Below are 25,395 nucleotides of genomic sequence, written 5' to 3' on the forward strand. Positions count from 1 at the left end.
TTACATTTCACTTTGAGGCTAGACTTTTTCCAGAGTCTACTTGAGTTCCTGACCCACAGTAGGAGTTTAATAATTGCCTGTTGCTTGCTTCTCTATCTTCCAAATAAAATCTGACAAAAAATTAGGCAATCTCTTCTAATGAAAGAAGATAATGCTTTGCTTCCCTGCACTGAAAAATATATTCAAAGGCATGCTATAGTCATATTATATATATATATTGGAAGAAGATTCTCAGTTGCACACAGTATGTGCAAAGTGACCTCATTAAGTAATATGAGTGCTATTTTAAATTTCCAATTTATCTCTAAGACTTTTGAATTAACATCCTAGGTTTCCTGGGATTACATTTGTTTGCTTTTAGTTTAGGTTTAAAAGTTACCTTGAAAGATGTGGAAGCTCTATATTGCTGAGTTAGAACTTATGGTCTATCCAAGAAAGTTCTCTGAAATATAGATTACTCCAAAGTAACACTATGCTCATGACCTGATGTGGTCTTGACAACCTTGAAAGGTACCTTGCTTTCTGAGTAAAAGCACTGTCAAATTGCAGAAAGAATTCATGCAGATGCTTGCCAGATGTGGACAATGACCTATGGACACACTCTAGGAAAAAACAGGATCAATATCTACCGGCTCAAATAATACACCAAATGGGCTCTTCTCATGTTTCACTGAGACACTTTTTAATAGTATCATACATAGATTTTATTTATTGCTAAAGTAAAAATGCAAAACTTTTCCTAGTACCAAAATAGCTTTAAAAAAGTAAATTCAAATGATTTAATAAAAATTTTTATATATTAAAAACTTTTAAAATATTTCTCTCCAACCCCACCCAGACTCTTATTTCATTCATTGCCTTATTTCCCAGTAAAGCAAGAAATGTTTCTTGATATATGTACACACACACACACACACACACACACAAACGTTTAAAAAAATTTTCAAAAAAGGGAAGAAAATTGAGAGTAGCACCCTTGAAAATGATTCCTTAGCACTAATGCTCAAGATTACTGTATCGTTATTCAAATAAGGGGAAAATAGTCAGTGCTCAGCCCACATGCTATATGCTGAGGAAATGAAGACATCATTCAGAATGGGGGAAATTGAATTCTGGAAGGCCAAAGAGGTTGAGAAATGTTCTCCCCTAACCCAAACTGCAATATTCTTGCCATCCTGAAGGCCCAGTTCAAATCAATAATTTGATGTGATTCTGGTGACAGCATAGTAACTTGCTTTACAATGTTCATCACAAGCTGGACTCAGGTACTTTTTTCTTCTGACCTAAGGCAATAGTGTGGTATTTCTTTCTTTGAAAGGTGCTACTGGAAGTCTGTCCTTCAGGAATACTTCTGTGTAGTGGGTGGGAGACACTAGCTCTCCGGAGCCAGGTGATTTGTCTGGGGAGCCTGAAGGAGCCTTGGACTTGATGGACATCTTTTTCTAAAATGTTCATCTGGTCCTTAGTCAGGTTTCCTTTGAGCTTGCTGGATAACATGTCATCGCTCTGTTCCTTATCTGTATTGCTCCGTTTGCTATTCAGTGGGAGGATGAGGGAAGAATTAATGGAAATTTCTAAACTGTTATCCTTCTCCTTGGGCTCTTTCTTCAAAACAATGGATCTGAGAAAGGCAAACTTCTTTTGTTGGAGCTGTTCTGACTCAGGGCTTCCTTCCTGTGTTTTAGCCCAAAATTTGGCTGAGACTCTTTGGTTATTATCTCTATCTTTTCCAGAGACATTCAGAAAATCTTTGGGACATGGGAAACTGTTATTCATATGGTTGCTCCCATTGCAATTTGGTTTGTTTACACTGTTCTTTGCCTGAGCTATTCCTTCAGGCCCATCAGATTTTGTCATAGTCAGAGGAACATCAAGTTTTGGGGGAAGCCTCATTTCCTGACTTTCTTTTGATTTCTTGGCTCTTTTAAGAGTATCAATATTATGAGTAGTCAGGCACTGTTTCTTATTGTTACTAGAAGGGCTTGTCATAGTAGCCTGTCCTTTCCCAACTGCCCTCTTGCTATCCCTTTCATCACTGGTATGAGCTGATATATTTGGTTGTGTTAAAACTGAAATGTCTGCCTCCTTAGTAGCACCAGTCATCATCATTGGAATGATGGACCGATTAGTGCACTTGGGTCTTTGTCCAGATTCTAAATATTCTACCAACTCAACAGAATGATGTTTTGTTCTATCTTTGACTCCCAAGGACCACCTAAGGGGCATGGTCTTGAAAGGCCTCTGTTGGTCCCTTTTAGAAGTGACAGGCTCCTTCATACTGGCGCTTCTGCCTTGAATGCCTCGCACAAAAGGCTTTGACTCAGACTTGCCTAAAAAAGAGAGAGACAGGTTTATTAGTGACCAAACCACATTCCAGAACCACTAAAAGTAATCATTAAGTCATCTATTTCCTTTCAACTTTCCTCAGAACAATGCTCTGCTCTCAGCATATTATTGTTGACTGACAGCAACTTGAATAGAATGCATTCATTGAAATCCTTTAGTATTTCAGCAGGTCACAAAGCAGGCCAGTATCAGGGATCTTTTTGGCATTCTCTAGTATCTGCCAGCCCTGATTTAACCTATCTTCCCAGAGTAATCTACCTCCTATTTTTATCATCGTGAATTTTCACTAATATTGTGGAAAATCTTGAGTCACTTTAACCTGTTTGCTTCAATTTCTTCATCTGTGAAATGGGAATAATAATAATAATAATAATAATAATATAATGATGATGATGATGATAGCACTTGTCTTCTAGGAGTCTTGTGAGGATATAATGAAATTATTATTGTAATGTTTAGCACAGTGCTCTGAACATAGTAAATGCTATATAATGTTTGTTAGTGTTATTAGTTTGATATATTAAGCAATTGAATTTCATCAACCTTGTGGAAATTATTAGAAAATCATATTCTCTGTCTCAATTATTCTACCAGTAGGAATATACTTGAGTTAGAGTTATTAGTGTTGCTTTTTATTTTTCACTGTGTTCAAAGGCAGCAAAATATTATGTATAACTGGGAAAAAATGGATTCTACTTAAATGTGTTCAACAAGAGGCGTCATTAAATAAACCATGGTTCGTTAATGTAATGGAATACTGGAATAAACCAATTAAAATCAGAAGGTTGTGTGAATATAAAGAAATCTAGAAATATATCAAAAATGAAGAATGAAAAAGTAGAATAAGAACAGAATTCATGTTAAAAGAGAAAAAATACAGGGGTATAAATGAATAAAATTCCTGATGGAGAGTTAAGGGAAGGAGCTAAAATTGCCATTTGACATTAATTTAAGTGTAAGTAGATCTGAAATGTAAACATTTTATATTTAAATCCCAATACTGATAAGTTGTCAAGAGTACATATGAACAATAAACTATAATGACTGGGAGATGGGAAGGCAAGAGAGGAGGTTCCTGGGAAGAAAAAAACGCAAATCTTATAATAAATATTTACAACAGATAATCTTTATAAACCTTTGATACTTTTAACAACCACCTTAGAGGATTAATCTAAAATTTTCATATAGTCATAGTGGCTTATTTGTTTAAATTAGTTTCAGGAACCTCTCATGTTGATACACCATTATCTATACTCAGCATATTTAGAAACAATTTAACTGCAGCACTGAGCCAAGGCACCAGTATTAGTCTTCTTGTACTCATTATAATCTTGGATTTTACTTGTATGAGAACTCATGCAAACTGTTCATTTGATGCTTCCACCCCTCCCAAAAGCTATTTATTATATTTCTCTGTGTCTTCTTACTTTTAGAGGGCAATAGGTTAATATAATTAGTCTTTTTTTAAAATCATGATGTTATTAGTAAAAATTTATTTTTGTGAGATAATTTGATGCTGGATGAAGGGATACTATAATTTTGCCTTAATTCTCAAATTGAAAAGAGCATAATATTGAGTCCACTCACCTAACAAATATATATATTTTTAAGTTTTATTTATTTAAGGCAATGGGTTAAGTGACTTACCCAAGGTCACATAGCTAGGCAATTATTAAGGGTCTGAGGCTGGATTTGAACTCAGGACCTCTTGACTCTATGGCCTGTGCTCTAACCACAGTGCCATCTAGTTGCCCCTAACAAATATTTTTAATCAAAAACTGGCATGAGTATTGCATCTTATTAGATTCAATATTTAGTACACAAATTCTAATCAGCCTGTGATATGTAAATTCCTAAGTAATATATCCTTAAACATAACTCTATTCTTTTATGGTCTCTGACAGAAACTGTCACAGAGTTATCATTGTATTTATTGATTTAAAAGATCAAGAAAAATATTTTAATATGTAAATGTTTTCAGAGAAACAATATCTGGTTGAATATGCAATTATGAAATTTCTTTATGATTGTTTAAGCTCCAATCCAATCTAATCAGCAGGCCTAATAATAAAGTATATTAGAAATATATTACCAAGATTTTTTAGTTCCCAAAACTAAAAAGTAAAATCTTTTAGCTGAAGACCAGAGAAATACACATCAAGTCGATGGCAGTCACTTTTGACAGTAAAAGTGGCCTACATATACAAAACACTTTCATCACCACAAATTTCTTTGAATTCATTATTCCATATGTAGAATAATAACTTGGCAGGTCTAGTCTGATGAAGACTAATCTAAGTGTTCAATAAATAATGTTATTTATTGCTAAGAAATAAATTATAGGGCGGCTAGGTGGCGTAGTGGATAAAGCACCGGCCTTGGAGTCAGGAGTACCTGGGTTCAAATCCGGTCTCAGACATTTAATAATTACCTAGCTGTGTGGCCTTGGGCAAGCCACTTAACCCCATTTGCCTTGCAAAAAAAAAAAAAGAAATTATAATAGTCTTGATGATAAACTGATCCAAAATGTGAAATAGATCCCAGAAGGGTTTTTTCATTCTAAATTATAAGAAGTCAAGTTTGCAAGGAATATTTTAAATAAAATATGCATAAGATTAGAGTTGGAATAAAGAATTGGTGATAAAAGCACAATTTGAAGCCTAGAAGTTTTTTTTTAAACTTGCTCTAGTTTTTATTAATATTATTTAGGTTCAGATGCATTCTGATAAAATACCAAGAAGAAAAGAGATTGGCTTGAACAGAGAACCCATTCTGAATCTTTGAAAATCACTGTAACAAGTCTTAGAATCAGATCTCCTAAACTATAGATTTTAGAATTGCTTTTCTACAAAGTAGGAAGTGACACATTTATATTGCACCTACTATTTGTCAGGTACCATGCTAAGCATTTTACAAATATTTTTCATTTAATCCTCACAACAGCTTTGTGAGGTAGCTAGATTATTATCTCCATTTTACAATTGAGGATATGAGGCCCAGCACTCTATATACTGTGCCACTTAGCTGATTTATGGAAGAATAAAACTTTTAAAAGACTAATTTTGCAAACCTAAAATTAAGAAGTAAATGCAAGATTATAAATAGGAGAAAAATTATTTACACACAGGGATTTTTAACAAAAACAAAATAAAATGGACCTTTTTCTCGTTTGGCAGGAGCTTCTGAGAAGACAGGAGAATCAGGTATTTTAGAAAAGGAGTCAAAATTTGCAGAACTCCAAGATGCAAGACTTCTCCTCCAGCTGCTGTTGTTACTCCTAAGTCTCATTAGCCAATGATCAGAAAAGGAGGAGCTCATGGAACCTAAGGAAAATACAAACATGGCAGGTATAACCTTAGTACTTTGATTGAGATGAGAAATGGATATCAAGGCAAAAAATAAAATAGCAGGAGGAAGGAATAAAATGAACCATCATTTTCTTGGAAACTGCCAATGGGAAAATCACTTTTTTTTTTTTAGTTTTTGCTAGGCAGTGGGGTTAAGTGACTTGCCCGAGGCCACACAGCTAGGTAATTATTAAATGTCTGAGGCCAGGTTTGAATTCAGATACTCCTGACTCCAGGGCCGGTGCTCTATCCACTGTGTCACCTAGCTGCCTCTACTCCTTTTTTTTTAAATTAAATTTTTATTATGAATTCAAAATTCTCTCTCTCCTTCCAGGGTCTCCTCTACCCACTGAGAAGGTAAGTCATACAATATCCACTGTATACATAAGGCCAGGCAAAAATATTTCAATTAGCTATGTTAAAAAAAAAAGAAAGAAAGAAAGAAAGAAAGCAGTGGCAAGAAACACTTAACCTTTCAATGTTCCAAAAAATGCTTAAGACTATAAAATTTATGAGTGGAAAATCTGTTTCAGTGGAAAAGATTTTTCACACCAGGACTTTCATATACAATAAAATGATAGATTTAGATCTATCTTCCCATTTCCCCATACCCTTAAAAAAAATCCTCCACTGTAATAAACCTCTAATACCTAGTTCTCTAATATAAAGTTGGCTATATTTTGATTAATATTTTCAGAACTCAGAACTGATGTAGTAAGACCAGAAAAAGGTATAGAGGGATCAGTATTTCCTATGTCCAAGACAAAGTCTCTTTTAATATAATCTAAGATTATATTTGCTTTTATGTTTGCCATTAAAGACTGATAAGAAATGCTAAGCTTATCATTCAGATTTTAAAAAATAAATACTTGTCTACTCGTTCCACAACCATCTTGTATTTGTGTAATTTTTTTTTAACCGAAGGGGAAGAATTTAGATGTCTTTATTGAATTTCTTCTTATTACATTCAGTTCAGTATTCCTGGTTAAAATCTTTTTAGATAGTCTGAGATCCAACATGTTAGCTATTTCTCCAAGTTTTTTGTAAATTTAACAAAATCCACCAGCCATATCCATCCAAATCAGCTTTAATAACTCCTATCTGATCAGGTCTGCCCTTTCAGCCAGTTCTGAATCCCCTAAGCTTTATTAATAGGCCCACATGCCTCCCTCTTGTCCACAAGAAAAGCAAATGTGACAGGATTAAATTGCTAAAAAAATAAAGTACAGGTCAGTTAAGTGGATTGAACACTGGCCCTGGAGTCAGAAGGACCTGAGTTCAAATCCAGTCTTAGACACAATAATTACCCAGTGTGTGAACTTGGACAAGTCACTTAACCCTGTTGCCTTGCAAAAACCAAAAGAATAAAAATAAAAATAAAAAGTATAGCTATAAAATTTCCTTGATCAGGCACTTTTGCAGGCTTTTCTAAAAAAGGAAATTAGTTTAATTTGCTGAAACCCATTCTTGATAAATGACACTCTTTCCACTACAATACACTGCACCACCAACCTTTTCTTTAACTAATAGTTTAAAATTCAGGGACTGGGGACAAAAGTTAAAGATATGCTTGTTCCTTCAGATTTTTCATCAGTATAAGTGTACTATTTTAGGAAGAGAGTAATCTGGAGGACTGGAGGATCACTTCTCCCCATACCCTTTTGTAGATAGCTACAGTACCTCTCATTGAGCTGTTGGCTGACCAGTCAGGAATGATCTTCCTTTTCTGATAAAATAGAATGTAGGCTCCTCGGGTGCTGACATCATCTTCTAAAACAGGTTCTACTGTGCTATCATCATAGCTATACCACTTCCCATCCAGTGAGTTTCTGCAGTAGGCTGCAAAGTACAAAACTCAATTACTGTTGGTTTCAGAGGCAAAAAAGGACTTTTCCAACTATACAAGGCAAAAGGGAACTGTGATACTTATGAGAAAAGAAAATTGGTCCATCAGGCTTCAAATCTGAACTCACATTCTATAATTTTTAGAAATTTAATTACTTGGTATGTTGTGATCATTCTTATAGTCACCCAAATCCTGGAAGCTTTTAGCCTTACTTTTTGGTAAACTATCCCAGAATCTTACTCTGATATTTCTTAGCACAATGTACAGGAATTAGACTTCCAGGTCATTTGACCAGTAAGATGGCCCTTTTAACAATCTACCTTAAACCTCCCAAAAGGAAATTAGGTTCCTATAAGTAGAGTAATTACAATACATTCATAGGCACTTTCTTAATAAAATAAAATTTTGAAAAAAATGAATTAACAGAATGCTCAATCAGCATCCTTCCCCTATCAGCCTTCACATCATAAGCATAAATCACCTTGGGATTCCCCTCTGCTCCTGAGACTTTGGCAGAACTCCAAAGGGGGTAGATGCTGATTCAGACTAGGTAATAAGGAAAGGAGATCCAAGGGAACAATTTAGTAGTGTTCAAGTGCAGGTCTAATGGAAAGGGTACTGAAACTCAGTTGGAGTCAGTTCTGTCACCTTGAGAGACGCAGGATAGAGACCCAATCTGCTCACAAATCATATATCCCTGAATTAGAGAAGAATAAGGCAGCTTTGAGGGCATACTCATTAGAAAAAGAGATGATCCTAAAGCACACATAAAAATCAAAAGAAAAAATCCTTAAAGAATATACAAAGTTATTTTAACAAATGTTATAATACAAAAGAAAGAAAATGAGTACCTATGGACTTCCTAAGAGAGCATGGGACAACAAAAAGGCTACAGAATGGTTCCAAAGAGAAATGAAATACATAAACGGAGAAATTAAAAATAAAGATAAATCAGAACTTAAGAGTTCTCAATGCCAAATCTTAAAATTCTTAACAGATTCAAAAAGAAAATGGATCTATAATGAAGACACTCTTTAAGAAATTAAAAAGAGCTACATAGATTTAGAAGAAATGAAAAGCAATAAAAGAACACATGAATTTTAAACAGGCCAAAGTGAATAGCTTTGAAGTTAGGATGTGCAAAGATAACTAGCCTTATGGGGCAGCTAGATGGTACAGTGGATATAACACTAGCCCTGGAGTCAGGAAAATCTGAGTTCAAATTCGACCTCAGACACTTGGTACTTACTTAGCAGTGTGATCTTGGGCAAGTCACTTAACCCTATTGCCTTGTAAAAATCAAATAAAAAAAAGAAAGATAACTAAAAGGTGATGAAGAGTCATAGATTTCCCAGAAAAAATATCACATAAAAAAACCTTTGAATATTGTACAACAGGAAATACAGGAAAACCACCCAGAACTCCTGCATACAATAACAAAGCCTCATTCAGAGAGACAAGGTCAGCAGAATGCAAGCTTCAGAAGGTTCCAGTCAATCAGTCAGTTAACATGCTGTTATAAAATATTTACTATGCACTAGGAATTGTATTACTACTAATGATGATGTTTATCTTTTGTTTTCAAAAAAGACTATGGCATCAGGGAGGTAATGCCATGACATGCTATGAATTGGATTTGAGTGAGGGAACTGCTGAACAAAGTCACCAACCTCACATTCTCCTCCAGAGTCATCTGGGTCCAGTGGTTGGCTATGTATCAGGACAATTGAAAATATCTCTGAATGAAAAGCAATCCAGGGCCAGAACTCTATTCACTGCACCACCTAGCTGCCCTAAAACATTTTTTAAAATATATGGAAGACACCAGAATGAAATTCAGACACAATTGCTACTATTATGTGAAATTTAAAATTCACATTTTAAAAAATCTACACAGTAGCATACAGTAATAGTCACAATTTTATAATCTTCTATTCTTTTTGTACATGTTAATGTTTATTTTTGTTAATGCTCAAACAAGAAGAATGCTTGGGAAGAGACCCCATAAAAAAAATCATTCTGGTTTAAGGATGAAGTTCTAAAGATCTCAACAAAGGATGAGAAAAAGTCTACAGAGATTATAAGAACAAATTCTTTTAATGGTAAACCACATTGGGCACTCAAATCACAGGTCCCAATGAACTTATAGAGATAGAAATGGAAAAAAAAAACAAAGAAGCTGGGAAAATAAACTGAATCTGATCAAAGTAAACACAAAAGAGATCTGTATTGGAAGCAACACAGATTGTAGGAGTGTTGAGAGATTGACAGACAAGCTATCTAAAGGAGGAGGAAAGATAACAAAGGAATGAGAAAAATCTCAGATCCAACTAATAAAATTAGGCAAACTGAAAGAATCATTTACTAATTTATGTGCCTACTATCCTCTCTGAATAAACTTTTTACAAGAATAATTTACATATGTATCAAGGACATTTTCTGATTGGGTTATTGGTAGGCTTTCAGTATCTGTATGTATACTTGTGCCAGATCTGAAACTAAGAACTTTACAAATAATATTATCTTATTTGAGAATTCTGGGAGTTAGGTTCTGTTATTATCTCCTAAAGCAGAGGCAGAGGGCAATTAACTAGAAATGCCTCAGGCTACATTTGAACTCAGGTCTTCCTAACACTAGGTCAAAGCCCTCTATTCACTAAGCTATCTGGTTGATCCTTCCAAATTAAAGAAAACATCAGGAAAGTGATGTCATACCTTCACATAAGACTGGATTCAAGTGAGGGGGCATTGTGTAAAGATGACATTCTCACTAGCCCATGTGAGCCTAAGTGGCCTGACATAGTTAGATGAGTATGGTTGGTGTTCAATAAGAAACCTTAACCTTTTAGAGCCAGGTCTTTTCCATATCACCAAGGCTCTTCAGCAGTATGGTATCATTTCTTGATGGTTTATTTTTATATGAGAAACTTTCAAAGTAGGGTAAAGCTAATCTACCTCCTGATGCTTACCTATTACTTCACTGAATTTCTTCACTTTGATATTTGGAGCACTGGGCTATCTAGCAGCCTATTTGATTCAAATATTTCCATATAGAAGAAATGGGTCCTATACATTAACAAGAAAAAATTTAACAAATAACTCTCATTAGCGAAAAACCAGAAATAGGGTAAATGCAGTTCTCTTAAATCTTCAAAATTGGTCATTTACCATATGAGGGAGAAACTTGGCCTGAGGAAAGTTTGTCTTCAATATATAACTAACAATGTAATCCTGAGCTTTTCTATCCTAAAGCATTGGTCAAGCTTCTATTCTCTCTTCACTCAAGTTCCTGCCATGAAGATAGTTGTGTTAATCTGATGATGCCAGAATTTCTAGTCATTTATAAAAACAGGACTTGATGAAATTAATATACGTAAAGGGCTTTAAAAACCTTACAACATTACATAAATTCTAGCCATTATTATTAACTATCCCAATGACTCTGAAACACTTTTCTTATCCCCTTAGGAACTAGATGCTCAGAATAGATGAATAAAAAAGGCATAAAGGGTTTCCAACATGCAAAGTACTATATTATATAGTGTAAATACTAATAGGAAAAGAGAGAGCAAGCTGCTCTTAAGGAGTTCACATTATAATTGAAAAGATCACACCCCAAACAGGTTTCAACTGCAAGTGAAATAGAAAGGTCCTTAGGTTGCAGTACCAAAACAGATTTTTTTGAATGTCATTTACATTATAACTTCTGTTCCTTATGTTGAATTATCATACAGTACCAGAGACAGTGGCAGAATGAAATCTACAGGTTCTGAACTACGCAAATGAGCACCCAAGAAATATAGTAAGAATTCAACATCAGTAATGGCTCACCTGTATAATGCCCACCTTGCATACTGCCATGGTGATTACAGACAGCATACAAGTCATACAAGAAGTCAAGTGGGCAGCTATTAGGCAGGCAAGATGGCTGTTCCCAAGTTGGCCAAGAGCTCAGCAGGTGTTCCTGACCAAGATTTCTTTTGGCTACATGGGGAGCCATGTTGAGGCCGGAGAGAGGAAACTTCACCAGAGTGGAGAGTTTATTTCTTCTCTCCCCAACTTGACAGAATCGTTTGAGGTGAATTATGAGAATGTCAGGCAATGTCCACAAACTTAGTTTCACCATCCCTTGCTGGAGGATCTTGCAATGTGGACATTTCCATGCATCATCAGGAGCCAACTGGAAAAGGAAAATCATTTTGCATGTATTTTAAATTTTAATATCAGTAACCATTAATGAAATATTCAAACAACCAAAAATCATTGAAAGGCGATCAGATGCAATACCTTAAACTCTAAATTAATTACATTTTGAAGGATATGTTAACTTTATTTTATGTGCAAAAATTGTACTGTTGTCCCTGAAATAGTAAGTAACCCTACAAGGCCTTTAGCACTCTGGGCAGAGCCCCTATGAAGACTTATGGGAAGGCATGACCAAAATGCACAGCAATGGAGAAGGTGTGGATGAGTTGATGTCTGTATCACTAGAGTGAGGACCCACATCTGAGTGAATCGATCCATTTACATACATTAACAAAATAATTTTTTGGAAATACTATTTTCTTCCATATTTGCTCCTTATCTGTTGTACTTCTGAGTATTCAACTACTCCAATCAGTTTTATGTCATTATTTTTATTCTTAGGAAAAAAAAACACATTATAATAGTGGGGTTCCTACTGGCAATTTGCAAGAAGGCTATTTACTTCTCTTATAGCTCAGTGGACAGCAAATACCACACCCAATAAAACACAAGGAACTTTCCTGTACCTTGGTCTAACAGGAAAATTATTTCTCAAAAAAAGCCCTCAAAGAGTTTCTAGGGATAGATTTATATACAGGTTGCTTGGCAAGTACCTGTTCTTCCTTGGTATACAGTTGAAAGCACTCATTTAGGGTACAGCTGGGCTGCTGATGGGCCTGCTGTTGGAGCTGAACACTTGGGGCATCCTGTATCACTTCCTCCTGAATATTTCCAAACAAGCTGTAGAGAGAGGGATAAAGAGAAAAAGACAGGGAGGGAAGAAGGGGGTTAAATGGTCAAAAGTTAACCTCTTGGGTTAGGTCACAAGATTTTCTCTTAGCTACAGGTTTTGATAATCTCAATAAACAATAAACAATTTTTCAGTGATTTTTTTTCAAAATCAAAATCAAGACTGATGTCTATTCTCTCTAGAATTCCTTAAAGGATAGATTTTATTTTTGGTATGTAAGTTACTCCCACGTGGAAGACTCCCTTCACCAATGGAGAGAAGCAACTTTTCTGCAAATTATTATTCCTTTTTTTAAAAATTTTTTTTTGTTTTTTAAAGGTAATGGGGTTAAGTGGCTTGCCCAAGGCCACACAGTTAGGTAATTATTAAGTGTCTGAGGCCAGATTTGAAAGGTACACTCCTGACTCCAGGGCCGGTGCTCTATCCACTGCACCACCTAACTGCCCCTTATTATTCCTTTTAAAGTGACTTGGCTAGGTTTGCACAAGTATATGACTTGAATTCACATTTTCCTAAATCTAAAACTAGCTCTTTTTCTCTATTTCCCACTGAATGATATAGAGAAAAAGATTATTTTTATCATACTTCTTTTTAAAACTAGAATTGAGCATAAGGTAGACTGAGTCTCCTGGCCAGGGTGCCATCTCTTCTCCTCCCTGGGATGACCTTCCTTGGAAATAAAATAAATAAATTCTTTGAACTCACAACTCTTTGGCAGTCTTATCCCATTCTACTGCCAACTTGATATGTGGAGGACCTCCTGGTCTGCTGAGCTTCAAAGACCTTTGAAGAAAATAAAGGGCAGTGAAATCCAACACAGAACCACAGCAAATAACTTTTTGCTCTCATATATCACCTTATTTCAGTCCTTACTTAACCTAGTACCTCCCCTTAAACCAAGTACACATGTTCAAAAGCTACTTAAGATCCTTACTACATTAGGGATCCCAGGAGGTTAGGTGGTGGTTATTACTGCTACTATTAACATTCTTATACTTCTTTCATTCAAATTCTCCTTGAATGTTGCAAAATACTTTACAAACTTTAGCTCAATTTATATTCTCAAGAAACTTGGGAATTTGAGTATGATCTTTTCATTATACCAGTCTAAAATCTTAGAGCTCTGCACTTACAGTTTATCTGAGGTTCAAGCCCTAATTTTTCCAATTACCTCAGAAAAATAACTTAAGAAGTACAAATGAGATAAAGTAAAAGTAATCTATAAGTCTATCAAAACTCTCCTTTTTAGTTCAACAGAAGCTATTAATAAATCATTTTTTTTGAGCCTAAAATCTTTTCTAGACTTTTCCCTCAAGGAAGTCAAGAACAAAAAACTAACACTGAAGATAAATTTCATGTTCTCTTTTAGGGGAAAAAAAAGAGCACGTATACTATTAAAATTGGATGATAAAATGTATAGCATGGAAAAAAAGGCTATCAGACTGCTTTCTGTGTGGGGTAGGAGGAGTGAAGTGAGAGTAGGGGGAAAAATTGCAAAATTAAAAAAACTTTAATGATAACCAAACATAGCATAAAAAAAATCCTTTTGCCTACTAAGGACATTGTCTTTTCCCATTTCAAAGGATCACAGGAAGGAAGCCCTTTTAATATCTGAGAAAAGTGGTCAAGAAAGGAAGAGTTTCAGCAGTTATTGTGCCCATTGTTCAAGAATTATTACCCCAAAACTCTTTTTTTTTTTTTTTAGGTTTTTGCAAGGCAATGGGGTGAAGTGGCTTGCCCAAGGCCACACGGCTGTGTCTGAGACCGGATTTGAACCCAGGTACTCCTGACTCCAGGGCCGGTGCTTTATCCACTTGTGCCACCTAGCCACCCCACCCCAAAACTCTTTTACCATATTGTGTAACCTTTTTCACAGTCAAGATTCCTATAAATGTTGCCTAAAATGGCAACATTTTGGATAGAGAGGTTGTTTTGTCTAAGAGCTATATTGTTTTGGACATTTTCTCTCTGGCCTTTAGAATATAAAATTTCAAAAAAATTATCTGGAAAATTTCTGCCTAAAATGCAGAATACAATATTCATATTTTTCTTTGACATGATATAAATATAACCTATTATTGTTATGCCTAGTCCATTCCCAATATCTTTTTAAAAAGGTTTATCAAGATGTCTTTACTACAAAATGTTAGTCAGCTTGACTATTATATATATCTTTCTTTGTATCCACACAATTACAGACACAAACATATCCTTTCCCCTCGTCAGTCAGTTCCATATAAAGAATAGATGAAAGTTACAGAAGACCTAGGTTTGTTTGAATTCTAAATTGTCTATTTATTAATTTTTTGTGAACTTGGTCATATGGGACATTTAGTCTCCCTGGTTCTCAGGGTGCTTAATTAAATTCTAAGGTTCCTTTCTTGCTTTAAAATTCTAGGATCCTGTGATCACCAAGCATCACTGATCATACCAGGTCCCTTCTCAGAAACCTCAAGTTGGAGGTAAATCTATAGCTTTTGCAGAAATGTAAACCTGGACCATGTAAGCAGGGTAAAATCTACATTTAAAAGCAAGAGGATACGTTTTGAGAGATAAGAAGTATTAGATAAAATTAAGGAACATATATTTGAGAAAAGAAAAATTTCTGGGCATTCTATCATGAAATTAGCAAGTCATTCACAAATTATATTTAAGTTTGCACCTAACTGGATTAAGTCGGGAAATGTCTCCTTCAAGGGAAATGGGACTGTAACTAGGAAGTCCCTAAGCTGAGTTCAGTTTTTGACAAGCTGAATTTAAGATGCCTGAGATATATTTTGATATGCCCAAAAGGCAGTTGGAGATACAAGTCTGAATAATTACAACTACAGATGATAACTGAATCTTTGGAAACTGATAAAATCATCAAATGAACAGGATTTTTTTTAAAGCAAATAATGTGAAATGGTAATTTATGTTTTCATATAGAATTCTCTCTTGTATTATCCTGTCCATGGAGTTGACATTTTTTAATTAGTCAACATTTATAAGCACTTACTACGCGCCAGGTAAAGCACAGAATTTTCATTATTTTAAAAAATAAAATTTAAATATTAATGAAAGGACAAGGTCGGGGAGGGGAGGAGATAAGAAAGCTAGGAGTTAGACTGTGAAGGGCTTAACATGACAAACTGAGATGACCATTTTTCCATCCTAAAGGCAATAGAGAGCTATGAATCTTCTTGAGGTAGGAAGTAACAGGAATCGACCTCTATTCTAAGAAAACGAATTTTACAGTTGTTAGGGGATGAGAAGGAGAAGAGAGAAACTACAAGTGAGAAGATCTGTTAGGAAGATTCGATGCAATGGTATAGGCAAGATGAGAACTTAAAAGTATAGTAATTGCAATATGAGCACAGAAAAAGGGAAACATTAAAAATACATCTTAGTAGAACTGGTAATACTTAACAATGATTAGAAATAAAGGCAAGGAAGGATGAAGGATCAAGCACAACTCTAAGACCTCTGCTGCTCTAGGGTCTTCCAACCATTAAACTTTGACCAGTCACTTATCAATAGCCACAGGAATTAAAGCATCTAGGATTTGGAAAGGACTATAGAAGTCAGCAAATCCAACTTCTACCTATTCACTTATCCATAAATTATAATCCAGTTCCCATGATAAAAATCTCTAGTGATGAATTCATTATTAATCACAATATCCCATTCCTGCTTTGGTCAATTATTATTATTTGGAAGTTAGTGTTTTAATTTTTTTATATTCTTCCCTTTATATCAGACCACCTGTCTCTCTCTAACTTCCATCCATTGTTCCTAGGTCTGTACTCTGGAGACAGACAAAATATGTCTAATCTCATTTTCATAGTAGGTGAAGACAATTATATTTCTTTTTGTTTGTTTGTTTGTTTTTCTTTTGCAAGGCAATGGGGTTAAGTGGCTTGCCCAAGGCCACACAGCTAGGTAATTATTAAGTGTCTGAGACCGGATTTGAACCCAGGTAATCCTGACTCCAAGGCTGGTGCTTTATCCACTACACCACCTAGCCACCCCGACAATTATATTTCTAATAAGTTTTTTTCCCCCCTGGGCTAAATGCTCCTTCAATTGATGCTTATATAGTAGGGCTTCCTACTATAATATTGCAGATATACTCCAGTTTATCAATGCCTTTCCTAAACTATAGCTCCTACAACTGAAGACAATATTCCATATATACACTGACTAAGATAGCACATAGCTATCTTATTAGCATCATTTTTGTGGATATTATGCTTTTACTTTTCACTCTTGTTGATTTTATGGATTTAATTATCTTCTCTTTGCAGCTGATTCACAGATTTTGTTCATTTTTGTATTTAAAGATTTTATTTATTTTGAGTTTTACAATTTTTCCACAAACTTACTTCCCTCCCCCCACCCCACAGATTTTATTTATACACACACACACACACACACACTTCTATACACATATATCCACATTATATTATATACATCATGTATGTGTTTTTACACACACACACACACAAATCTTTTTTTTTTGCAAGGCAATGAGATTAAGTAACTTGCCCAAGGTCACACAGATAAGGAATTATCTGAGGCCAGAGTTGAACTCAGGTCCTTCTGAACTCAGGGTTGGTGCTCTATCCACTCTCACCTGGCTGTGCCCCACAAATAAATCTTTTACACTGGTCTTTCCCCTAAGCTTCAGTAACACATTACCAACTGCTTACTAGATATCTTGAATTAGATATCCTAGAGACAACTCAAATTCAATGTCAAAATAAAACTCTTTTCCCCAATCCATTTTTCTTCTATACTTTTCTAGTTTTCCTGTTTCATAACTCTGGAATTATTTTTGATATCTCATTTTCTCTTCCTCCACAAATCCAACAGCTGCGAAATCTTGCTGTTTCTTCCTTCATAACACCTCTCATTTCTTGACCCGTTCTCTCAGACACCCCCTTTTAGATCTTTACCATTTTGTTCCTAGACTCTTAATTGGAGTCCCTGTCTCAATCTTTCTACTTCATTTTAATCTCCCACAAAGATACCAAAGTGACTTTTCTTAAGTGTGGAACTAGCCATGTCACTTCCCTTAACCAATAAATTCCTATGACTCTTCTTCTAAATCAGATACAAACTCATTTGTTGTATAAAAGTCATTCACAATCTGGTTCCAATCTATCGATTATACAACCCTTTTATAAATTATTTCCCCTTATAATATATATTGTTTCTCAGGCTCTGTGATTCAGTTAACTCAGAGATGTATTCTATGACTTCTCTATTCCTCAAATTCAGCAATCTATCTCTAATACATTTTTCTTTTCACTTCTACTTTTAGAGTCATCTTTTGCTTCAGGATATAGCTGAAGAACAACATTGTAGAGGAAGCCTTTTCTGATCCCATCAATTGTTAATTTCCCCCTTTCTTTAATTATTTTTTATTCCTTACATTTTGGGAGAAATTATGTTAATAACTAATTATTAATTGTGATCCTCCTTGTTCCTTCATTTTCTGTAAAGGTCCAACTCTTGCTAGGTCAATGAGTCTTTGACTGACTGATGAGATTAGTCCTCTAGAAACATGCTTGTCAATTTTGGGCAAGACTTGAGTAGCCAAGAGGGAGATCTAATTTCTGTTTAGAGGAAGAACAAAATTCAGCTCTTACCCAAGACAATCCTTGTCCTTAGTCCCCTCCATAAGAGGTTTAAAAATATTTTTTTTCTGATTATGTGTAAAGATTCTTCCCTCCCATCTTTCCTTCTTACCCACCCTAAGATAGAAAGTAATGACATGTTATACATGCACAATCATGTTAAATGTATTTCCATATCAGTCATACTGTGAAAGAATGAAACAAAAGGGAAAAACCATGAGAAAGAAAAAACAAAAAACAAATAAAAAATGAAAATAATATACTTTGGTATGCATTCAGACTCCATAATTTTTATCTCTGGGTGTGGATTACATTTTCCATCACAATTCTTTTAGAATTATCTCCGATCACTGTACTGCTGTATAAAACTCAGTCTATAATAGCTGATCAATACACAATGTTGTTACTGTGTACACTGCTCACTCAATTACCATCATTTCATGTGTTTACATTTTTTCTGAAATCTGACTGCTTTATCTTTTTTTGTAGAACAATAATATTCCACAATTCCAAATGTATTCAGCCATTCTCTAATAGATGGGCATCCCCTCAATTTCTAATTCTTTGATGCTATGAATATAAGCTACTATGAATATTTTTGTACACATCTTCCTTTAAAGTTTAAGGTGACCTAGTTTATGAAGGCTAAAACTAGCCAGAGATGTTCAAATGGAGATGACTTCCTCTTTACCAGATTCCTGGAGAATGCTAGATCTCATGATCAAGCCAAAGTCTCAGTAGGAAGAGCTAAAGACTTTTAGTTTGCCTTCTCATAAAATGTCAACCACTCAAGATTGATTTTCACTTGTGAGGGGCATTTCCTTTCAAAAGGTACATAAGATGTTTCAGGGTCTCCCTTTGGATTTTTGGTTATTTAGTGAAAACACTGATGACCAATTCATTGATTTCTGCCTAGTCTAATTAATAAATTGATTAATTACCTAGAAACTCTATCTCTCAGCATTTTAATTTCTGTAATTTTGTACTTATTTATACAGGTACAAGTTATATACCCCAATAGAATGCAAGTTCCATGAGGATAAGAACTATTCTATTTTATTTTATTTTCTATGTCCATATTCCTAGCACCTAGCCCAGTACCTGGTACACAGTAGATGACTAATAAATATTTGGTGATTGAGTTTAATGTGTATTATCTAAGAAAAACAGAGATCTTTGCTCATCATTCTAACTCAAAGATTTTCTCTTCCCCCAAATTCTAGAAATCAAGAGAATTAGATAAAATAAGAAATTATTTTTTCCAATTATTTATTTGAGTAAATCTAAGAACACCTGAAGCCACCTGGAAACAACTTCTGGATTAATATAAGGAAGAAATACTTAACAATCACAAATGCAATGTTTGCCTTAGAAAACTGTCTTCATATGGAGCTTAGATTTTCATAGAGATGATTTTTGATGACAACAAAACAAAGGATTCTAAGAGACAAAGATAAGGAAGCATGGGGAACAGTCCTTTCCTTTTCTTATTCAAGACTGGGGTTTTAGGACTTACATTAATATTTTTTTCTTTTTTTACGTTTTTTTTTTGCGAGGCAAATGGGGTTAAGTGGCTTACCCAAGGCCACACGGCTGTGTCTGAGACCGGATTTGAACCCAGGTACTCCTGATTCCAGGGCCGATGCTTTATCCACTGCACCACCTAGCCACCCCAAGACTTACATTAATATTTAGCAAGGGTCTTTACAACTACTTGAAAGAGCAAGAACTCAGTCCATATTCTACTTTAATTCTGATTAAGTAGGAGAAAGTAAGATTCTGTTTAACAGATTATAGTAACAGCATCCTGTATTGCTAAGTACATTTCACTCCCACCAAGGAGCTTCCTAGAATAAGGAATAGTGTTCATTTTCATGCACCATCTAGAAAAGTATTCTTACCTTTCAACAGCCCAATGAAAGAGGGGTCTGCTGTCCTGTGGGGACAAGTAGCTGCAGATGTTGGATAATCCCACAACTCGAACAGCAAACAATGACCCCAAGTTCTGCTAATGCAAAAAAGGGGTAACATGAGTCCTTTGAATGTTCCAAAAGTCCTGATTATAAAACACTATTTAGTTTTAAATGAAGCATTAGTTAGAATCAATTTACTAGTTTTCTATAAAAAGTACAACCTGTGTACTGAGGTTACATCAGAAACATATTTTCAAACTAAGAAATATATTTCCTAAAGGAAACATTTTTGACTTGATCATTTTAGTTATAATGGTGAACTTGTACAATGGTCATGCTGTGCATTGTAATTCAACAGAATAGTAACTGCTTTTGCCACATTTTGTTAGAGAAGCAGCCATTATGACCCCAAACAACAGCAATTAATGCTATTTTTTTGTTTGTTCTTGATATTTTCATCCAATTAAGATTATCCCATTTATGTAATGAAGTTGTCCTGTAGTATAGTAAGGTGTACTGTTAGGAGAACTTCACCAGAAGATAAAATACCTATGCTTCTATTCCCTACTTTGTGCTATTAAGTAGTGCTGAGTTTCTATTCCCTACTTTGTACTACTAAGTAGAGAAAGATCAGCAACCTGTTGGTGGTAGTTACTAGTACAAGGGTGTGTGAACTTGGTCAAGTCACTTAACCAAGAACATGTCTCAGATATCTCCTCTGAAAAGGTTGGTCTAGATAACTCAAATGTCCCATCCAGCTCTAAATCTATAATAGGAAAGTAGCCTGGGCCAGACAATCTCCTAAGAAGATTCCCCTTACTTTAGGATTTCTTATTCTATGGCACAGATTTTTTTAAATAAATATTTTGTTTTCTGATTATATACAATAGTGGTTTCTACCAATAATTTTTTGCAAGGTTTTGAATTTTGTAATTTTCCCCACTTCCTCCCTTCCCTTCCTATTCCTCCCAACAGAAGGCAATTTGATAGTCTTTACATTGTTTCCATGTCATGCAGAAGTCAATATTGAATGTATTGAGAGAAAAAACATATCCTTATGGAAGAAAGAAAATATTAGGGATAGCAACATCATGTAATACTTCAGACAACTTTTGAAAAACTGAAAATAATCTTTGGTTTTCATTCAAACCCCACAATTCTTTCTCTGCATACTGATGGTATTTTTGATTGAAGATCTCCCCCAAATCATCCCTGATTATGACACTGATGGAGTGAGAAAATCCATCAAGACTGATCAACAATGCACGTGGTTGTTAATGTGTACAATGTCCTTCTGGTTCTGCTCATTTCACTCAGCATCAATTCATTCAAGTCTTTCCAAGCTTCTCTGAAATCCTATCCTTTGCAATATCTAACAGAACAATAATGTTTTGTCACATATATATAGCACAATTTGTTTAGTCATTCTCCAAGGGATGAAACATCCCTTTGATTTCCAATTCTTGGTATGGCAGATTTTTAAAAAAGTTTTAAATGTTTTTTATTATGAATTTAACATCAACAAACAAGAATATTTCATCATATAAAGAACAGAAAAACATATATGAAAACTGTGAACCTCTATTACATATTTTTGGGGGGTGGGGAAATATATATTAGATTTAATACAACATTAGTAAAACTGTCATGCTCCTCTTCTATCTCCCTCTTAATGTCCCTAAGCTCACTTCTGTGTATTTTATATATGTTGGAAAGACTTCTTTTATGTGAATTCATGAATAGCTATTTTCTTCACATATCACACTACTTTATATACTTTTAATGTTAATAATCAGAAATTATTTATATGATTGCATATATTCAAGAATTTTGATTAATATAGGGATTAAAGTTCTTGGATGACTCTCTAGGCAATGCACTTTTACTTTGTAATCAACAAGAAATAACCAAAGTGGGATCTCCTTCCATAACTTTCCTTTATGGATGGATGGTCCTTGAATATGTAGATACTAAGCCACATATGTAAGTGCTAAATGACATACTCCTAAATTTTTTCAAATAAAAATAATAAATATGTGGAATGCAAACATTCTAATACCTAATATATCATTTTAAGGTTTATATAATGTTTTGCATAAATTATTTCATCTTATATTCATTGATCTCTGAACTATACATTTTAAAAATTATTACTAAAATCTGATTTATTTTCAACCACAAATTTTTACTAAACAAGTAAATTTTAATCACTCTGATGGGCTTGGAAAAATTTTACACTTTATATATTATAATTAATTTAAATGTATATGGTTACTAAACAAAGTTTATTGTGATATTCTAACTCTTGCTAGGTCAATGAGTCTTTGACTGACTGATGAGATTAATCCTCTAGGAACATGCTCTTCAATTTTGGGCAAGACTTGAGTAGCCAAGAGGGAGATCCAATTTCTGTTTAGAGGAAGAACAAAATTCAGCTCTTACACAAGATAATCCTTGTCCTTAGTCCCACATATGCAAGTGCTAAATATAATTCTAAATATAATTTAAATAAAACTTTAAAAAAAAAAGAGAGCAGAGATCATTTTGAGATGGTCTCCATTACCTAATGGTAGTGCATAAATTCCAGAGAAATAAAATTTCATGTCTAATCTTTTTTTTTTTCCATTAGACACAGTTTAATTCACTGAAAAGTGCAGCAGTGAACAGGGTCCTTGAAAGGGCACTTTCTAACCATATGAAAAGATACAACAAAGCAAGGGTATGGTTAACAAGACAAAAATTCAAACAAGATGGCTGTACCTCAGGAGTTTTATAACCAAAGTACAAAAAATGAGCTCTGCTTTGGTTGTTTGGTTAACAAAGACAGCCTTCTAGTGTAAATTCTGGTAAAGTGGTGTTTTCTCCTCATACATGTCTAATCTTAAAAAATAAAACTTAAAGAAAAAAAGGCATCTGAGAAGCAGCACAACTTAGTTAAATACAGACCTGCTCTCTGAGTTAGAAAGCCCAGTTTTGGGGGCAGCTAGGTGGCACAGTGGATAGAGCACCAGCTCTGGAGTCAGGAGGACCTGAGTTCTAATCCGACCTTAGTGTTCAAATCTGGCCACTTACTAATTGCCTAGTGGTGTCACCTTGGGCAAGTCACTTAACCTCATTTTGGCATATACTAGGTGCATGATCCTGGGCAAATCACTAAGCTGTCAATGCTTCAAGACAATGAAGTTACAGAGCAGGTATAGACTGGGAGAGGTTATTTCATCATAAGTTCTCTTTTCCAATGAAATCATAGATCTGGTTCAAAAAGAGATGGAAAAAAGAGAAAACTCATAAAAGTAAGTATTTTAAATTCTCACTAGAAACTTTTGCTAAAGAAATAAAAATGGAAACATATTATAAAATTTTAATCTAGCAGGGCACAGCTAAAGGATGTTTGAAGGGACTGTGAGTAGATGAACTGGACAAATCAATCTGCGCTCTCTCTCACACACACACACACAAACATACACGGTTTGCATTGGAAACAAGTATGAAATAAGGTAAAACAGTGGGTTAGGTCTAGTCAATAGAAGTGCTTTAATGTCAGACTACATTTTCAATCTAATTAAATAACAAGTTCTTTTCAGAAATTCTGAAATGGTAAAAAGGTCAAACAAAGACATTGCTATCATTAATTATTGGCTTAAACTGAATGAAAGAGACAACATTATGTCAGGGAAAATGTTGTAAAGGCTTTTAATATCAAGAATTTTATTTTATTTTTTCCAAATTACATGAACAGTTTAACATTTATTTTAAAGTGTTTTTTTTTTTAAATAAGGCAAATGGGGTTAAATGGCTTGCCCAAGGGCATACAGCTAGGTAATTATTAAGTGTCTGAGGCCAGATTTGAACTCAGGTACTCCTGACTCCAGGGCAGGTGTTCTATCCACTGCGCCCTCTAGCCACCCCTCAACATTCATTTTTGGGTTTTTTTTAGGGTTTTTTAAATGGCTTGCCCAAGGCCACACAGCTAGGTAATTATTAAGTGTCTGAGACCGGATTTGAACCCAGGTACTCCTGACTCCAAGGCTGGTGCTTTATCCACTACACCACCTAGCCGCCCCTCAACATTCATTTTTGAAAGATTTTCAGTTCCACATTTTTCTTCCTCCTTCCCTTTGCTCTCCCCTTCCCTTTGATAGTGAATAACCTGATATAGAATATACAGCTATGTTAAACATATTTCCATATTAGTCATGTTGTGAAATAAGAATTAGAACAAAAGGACAAAAATATAAGAAAGAAAATGAAACAATTTTTAAAAAGTGAAAATAGCATGCTTTGGTCTGCATTCAGACTTAACAGTCTTTCTCTGGATGTGGATGGTATTGTCTTTGATCATAATACTGCTGAAAAGAGTTAAGTTATAGCTGATCAAAATACATGTTGTTCTTAATGTGTACAATGTCTTCTGGTTTTGCTCATTTCACTTAGCATCAGTTCACATAAGTTTTTCCAGGTTTATTTAAGGGCTTTTGACATAAAGTTAAATAGAAATAAAGGCATAGATAAACCCTGGGAAAGTGCAATTCCAAATAAGGAGATTCAGGGTGAGTTCGTTTCACTCTGAACCCCCCCCCCGCCAAGCTAAACAGTGATACATAACAACTGATAATCAATAAGAGAAGTATATAACATATTGATGCTAGCTCTATATGTTAAGGGAGGGCTGTTTGATATTCCCCATGACAAGTCCATAAATGGGGTTGGGTGGGAAGAGATCAGGAATTGATCAGAAAATTGATAAAGAAAATTGGATGTGGGCACCTAGAGGTGATCTAGTTTAACTTTCATCTGAAAGGGAACCTTTTATATAAGAGATATGAAGAATCAGGAAAAGAAATTGTTTTGGTAAAATGAATTGCCTGATATACTTTTCTGATAACTAGAAGCCTCAAGAGTGGCATTTGGAAAAGGAATAGAAATAGTTCAGTAATTTTCAGAAAGGATACAGCAGGGTATTTGTTTGGTTGAGAAATCCAGGGAGTGACAAAAAATTCAAATGAATTAGATAACTGTAAAGAGCTAAATTCTGATCCCAAAACTCAAGGACAGTCCTGGAGGGCAGTAAAAAAAAGATGAAATAATCCAAGAATAGGAGTGAAATGTGAAAAACAAGCAATCAAGCACAGAAAATTAGAACAATATCCTTAAACAGCCTGAATAAAAGTAATCTGCATCAAGCTAACCCTTTAGTATGTTGAAGAGATCCTTGAAAGAAGAGACACACACAGCAGGAGCCAGCAAGCAAGAATCTCCAGGCAACTATACCCTGAGTGCTCTGCCCATGGAAGGTAGGGGAAGCTGACCTCCACAGTCTGCCCTC

The 25,395-nt window shown here is 34.8% G+C and overlaps 1 protein-coding gene across 3 annotated transcripts in view; it reads right to left on the reverse strand.

The window, feature by feature from the left end:
* Positions 1-892: 892 nt before the first annotated feature.
* USP43 (ubiquitin specific peptidase 43) overlaps positions 893-25,395 on the reverse strand; it is a 126,955-nt gene continuing 102,452 nt past the window's right edge. For 2 of the 3 annotated variants that reach the window (XM_074225602.1, XM_074225604.1), the window contains exons 9-15: positions 20,058-20,164; positions 13,241-13,318; positions 12,399-12,525; positions 11,371-11,719; positions 7,374-7,532; positions 5,505-5,669; positions 893-2,330 (exon numbers count right to left, since the gene is read on the reverse strand). In XM_074225602.1, coding sequence (XP_074081703.1) covers positions 1,249-2,330; positions 5,505-5,669; positions 7,374-7,532; positions 11,371-11,719; positions 12,399-12,525; positions 13,241-13,318; positions 20,058-20,164 — 2,067 coding nt within the window. In that variant the 3' untranslated portion in view covers positions 893-1,248. The remainder of the gene's footprint in view (positions 2,331-5,504; positions 5,670-7,373; positions 7,533-11,370; positions 11,720-12,398; positions 12,526-13,240; positions 13,319-20,057; positions 20,165-25,395) is intronic. The other variant, XM_074225603.1, reaches the window with a different exon arrangement.

Source organism: Macrotis lagotis, chromosome 2 (genome assembly GCF_037893015.1).
Source record: "Macrotis lagotis isolate mMagLag1 chromosome 2, bilby.v1.9.chrom.fasta, whole genome shotgun sequence".
NCBI classification, from domain to species: domain Eukaryota; kingdom Metazoa; phylum Chordata; class Mammalia; order Peramelemorphia; family Peramelidae; genus Macrotis; species Macrotis lagotis.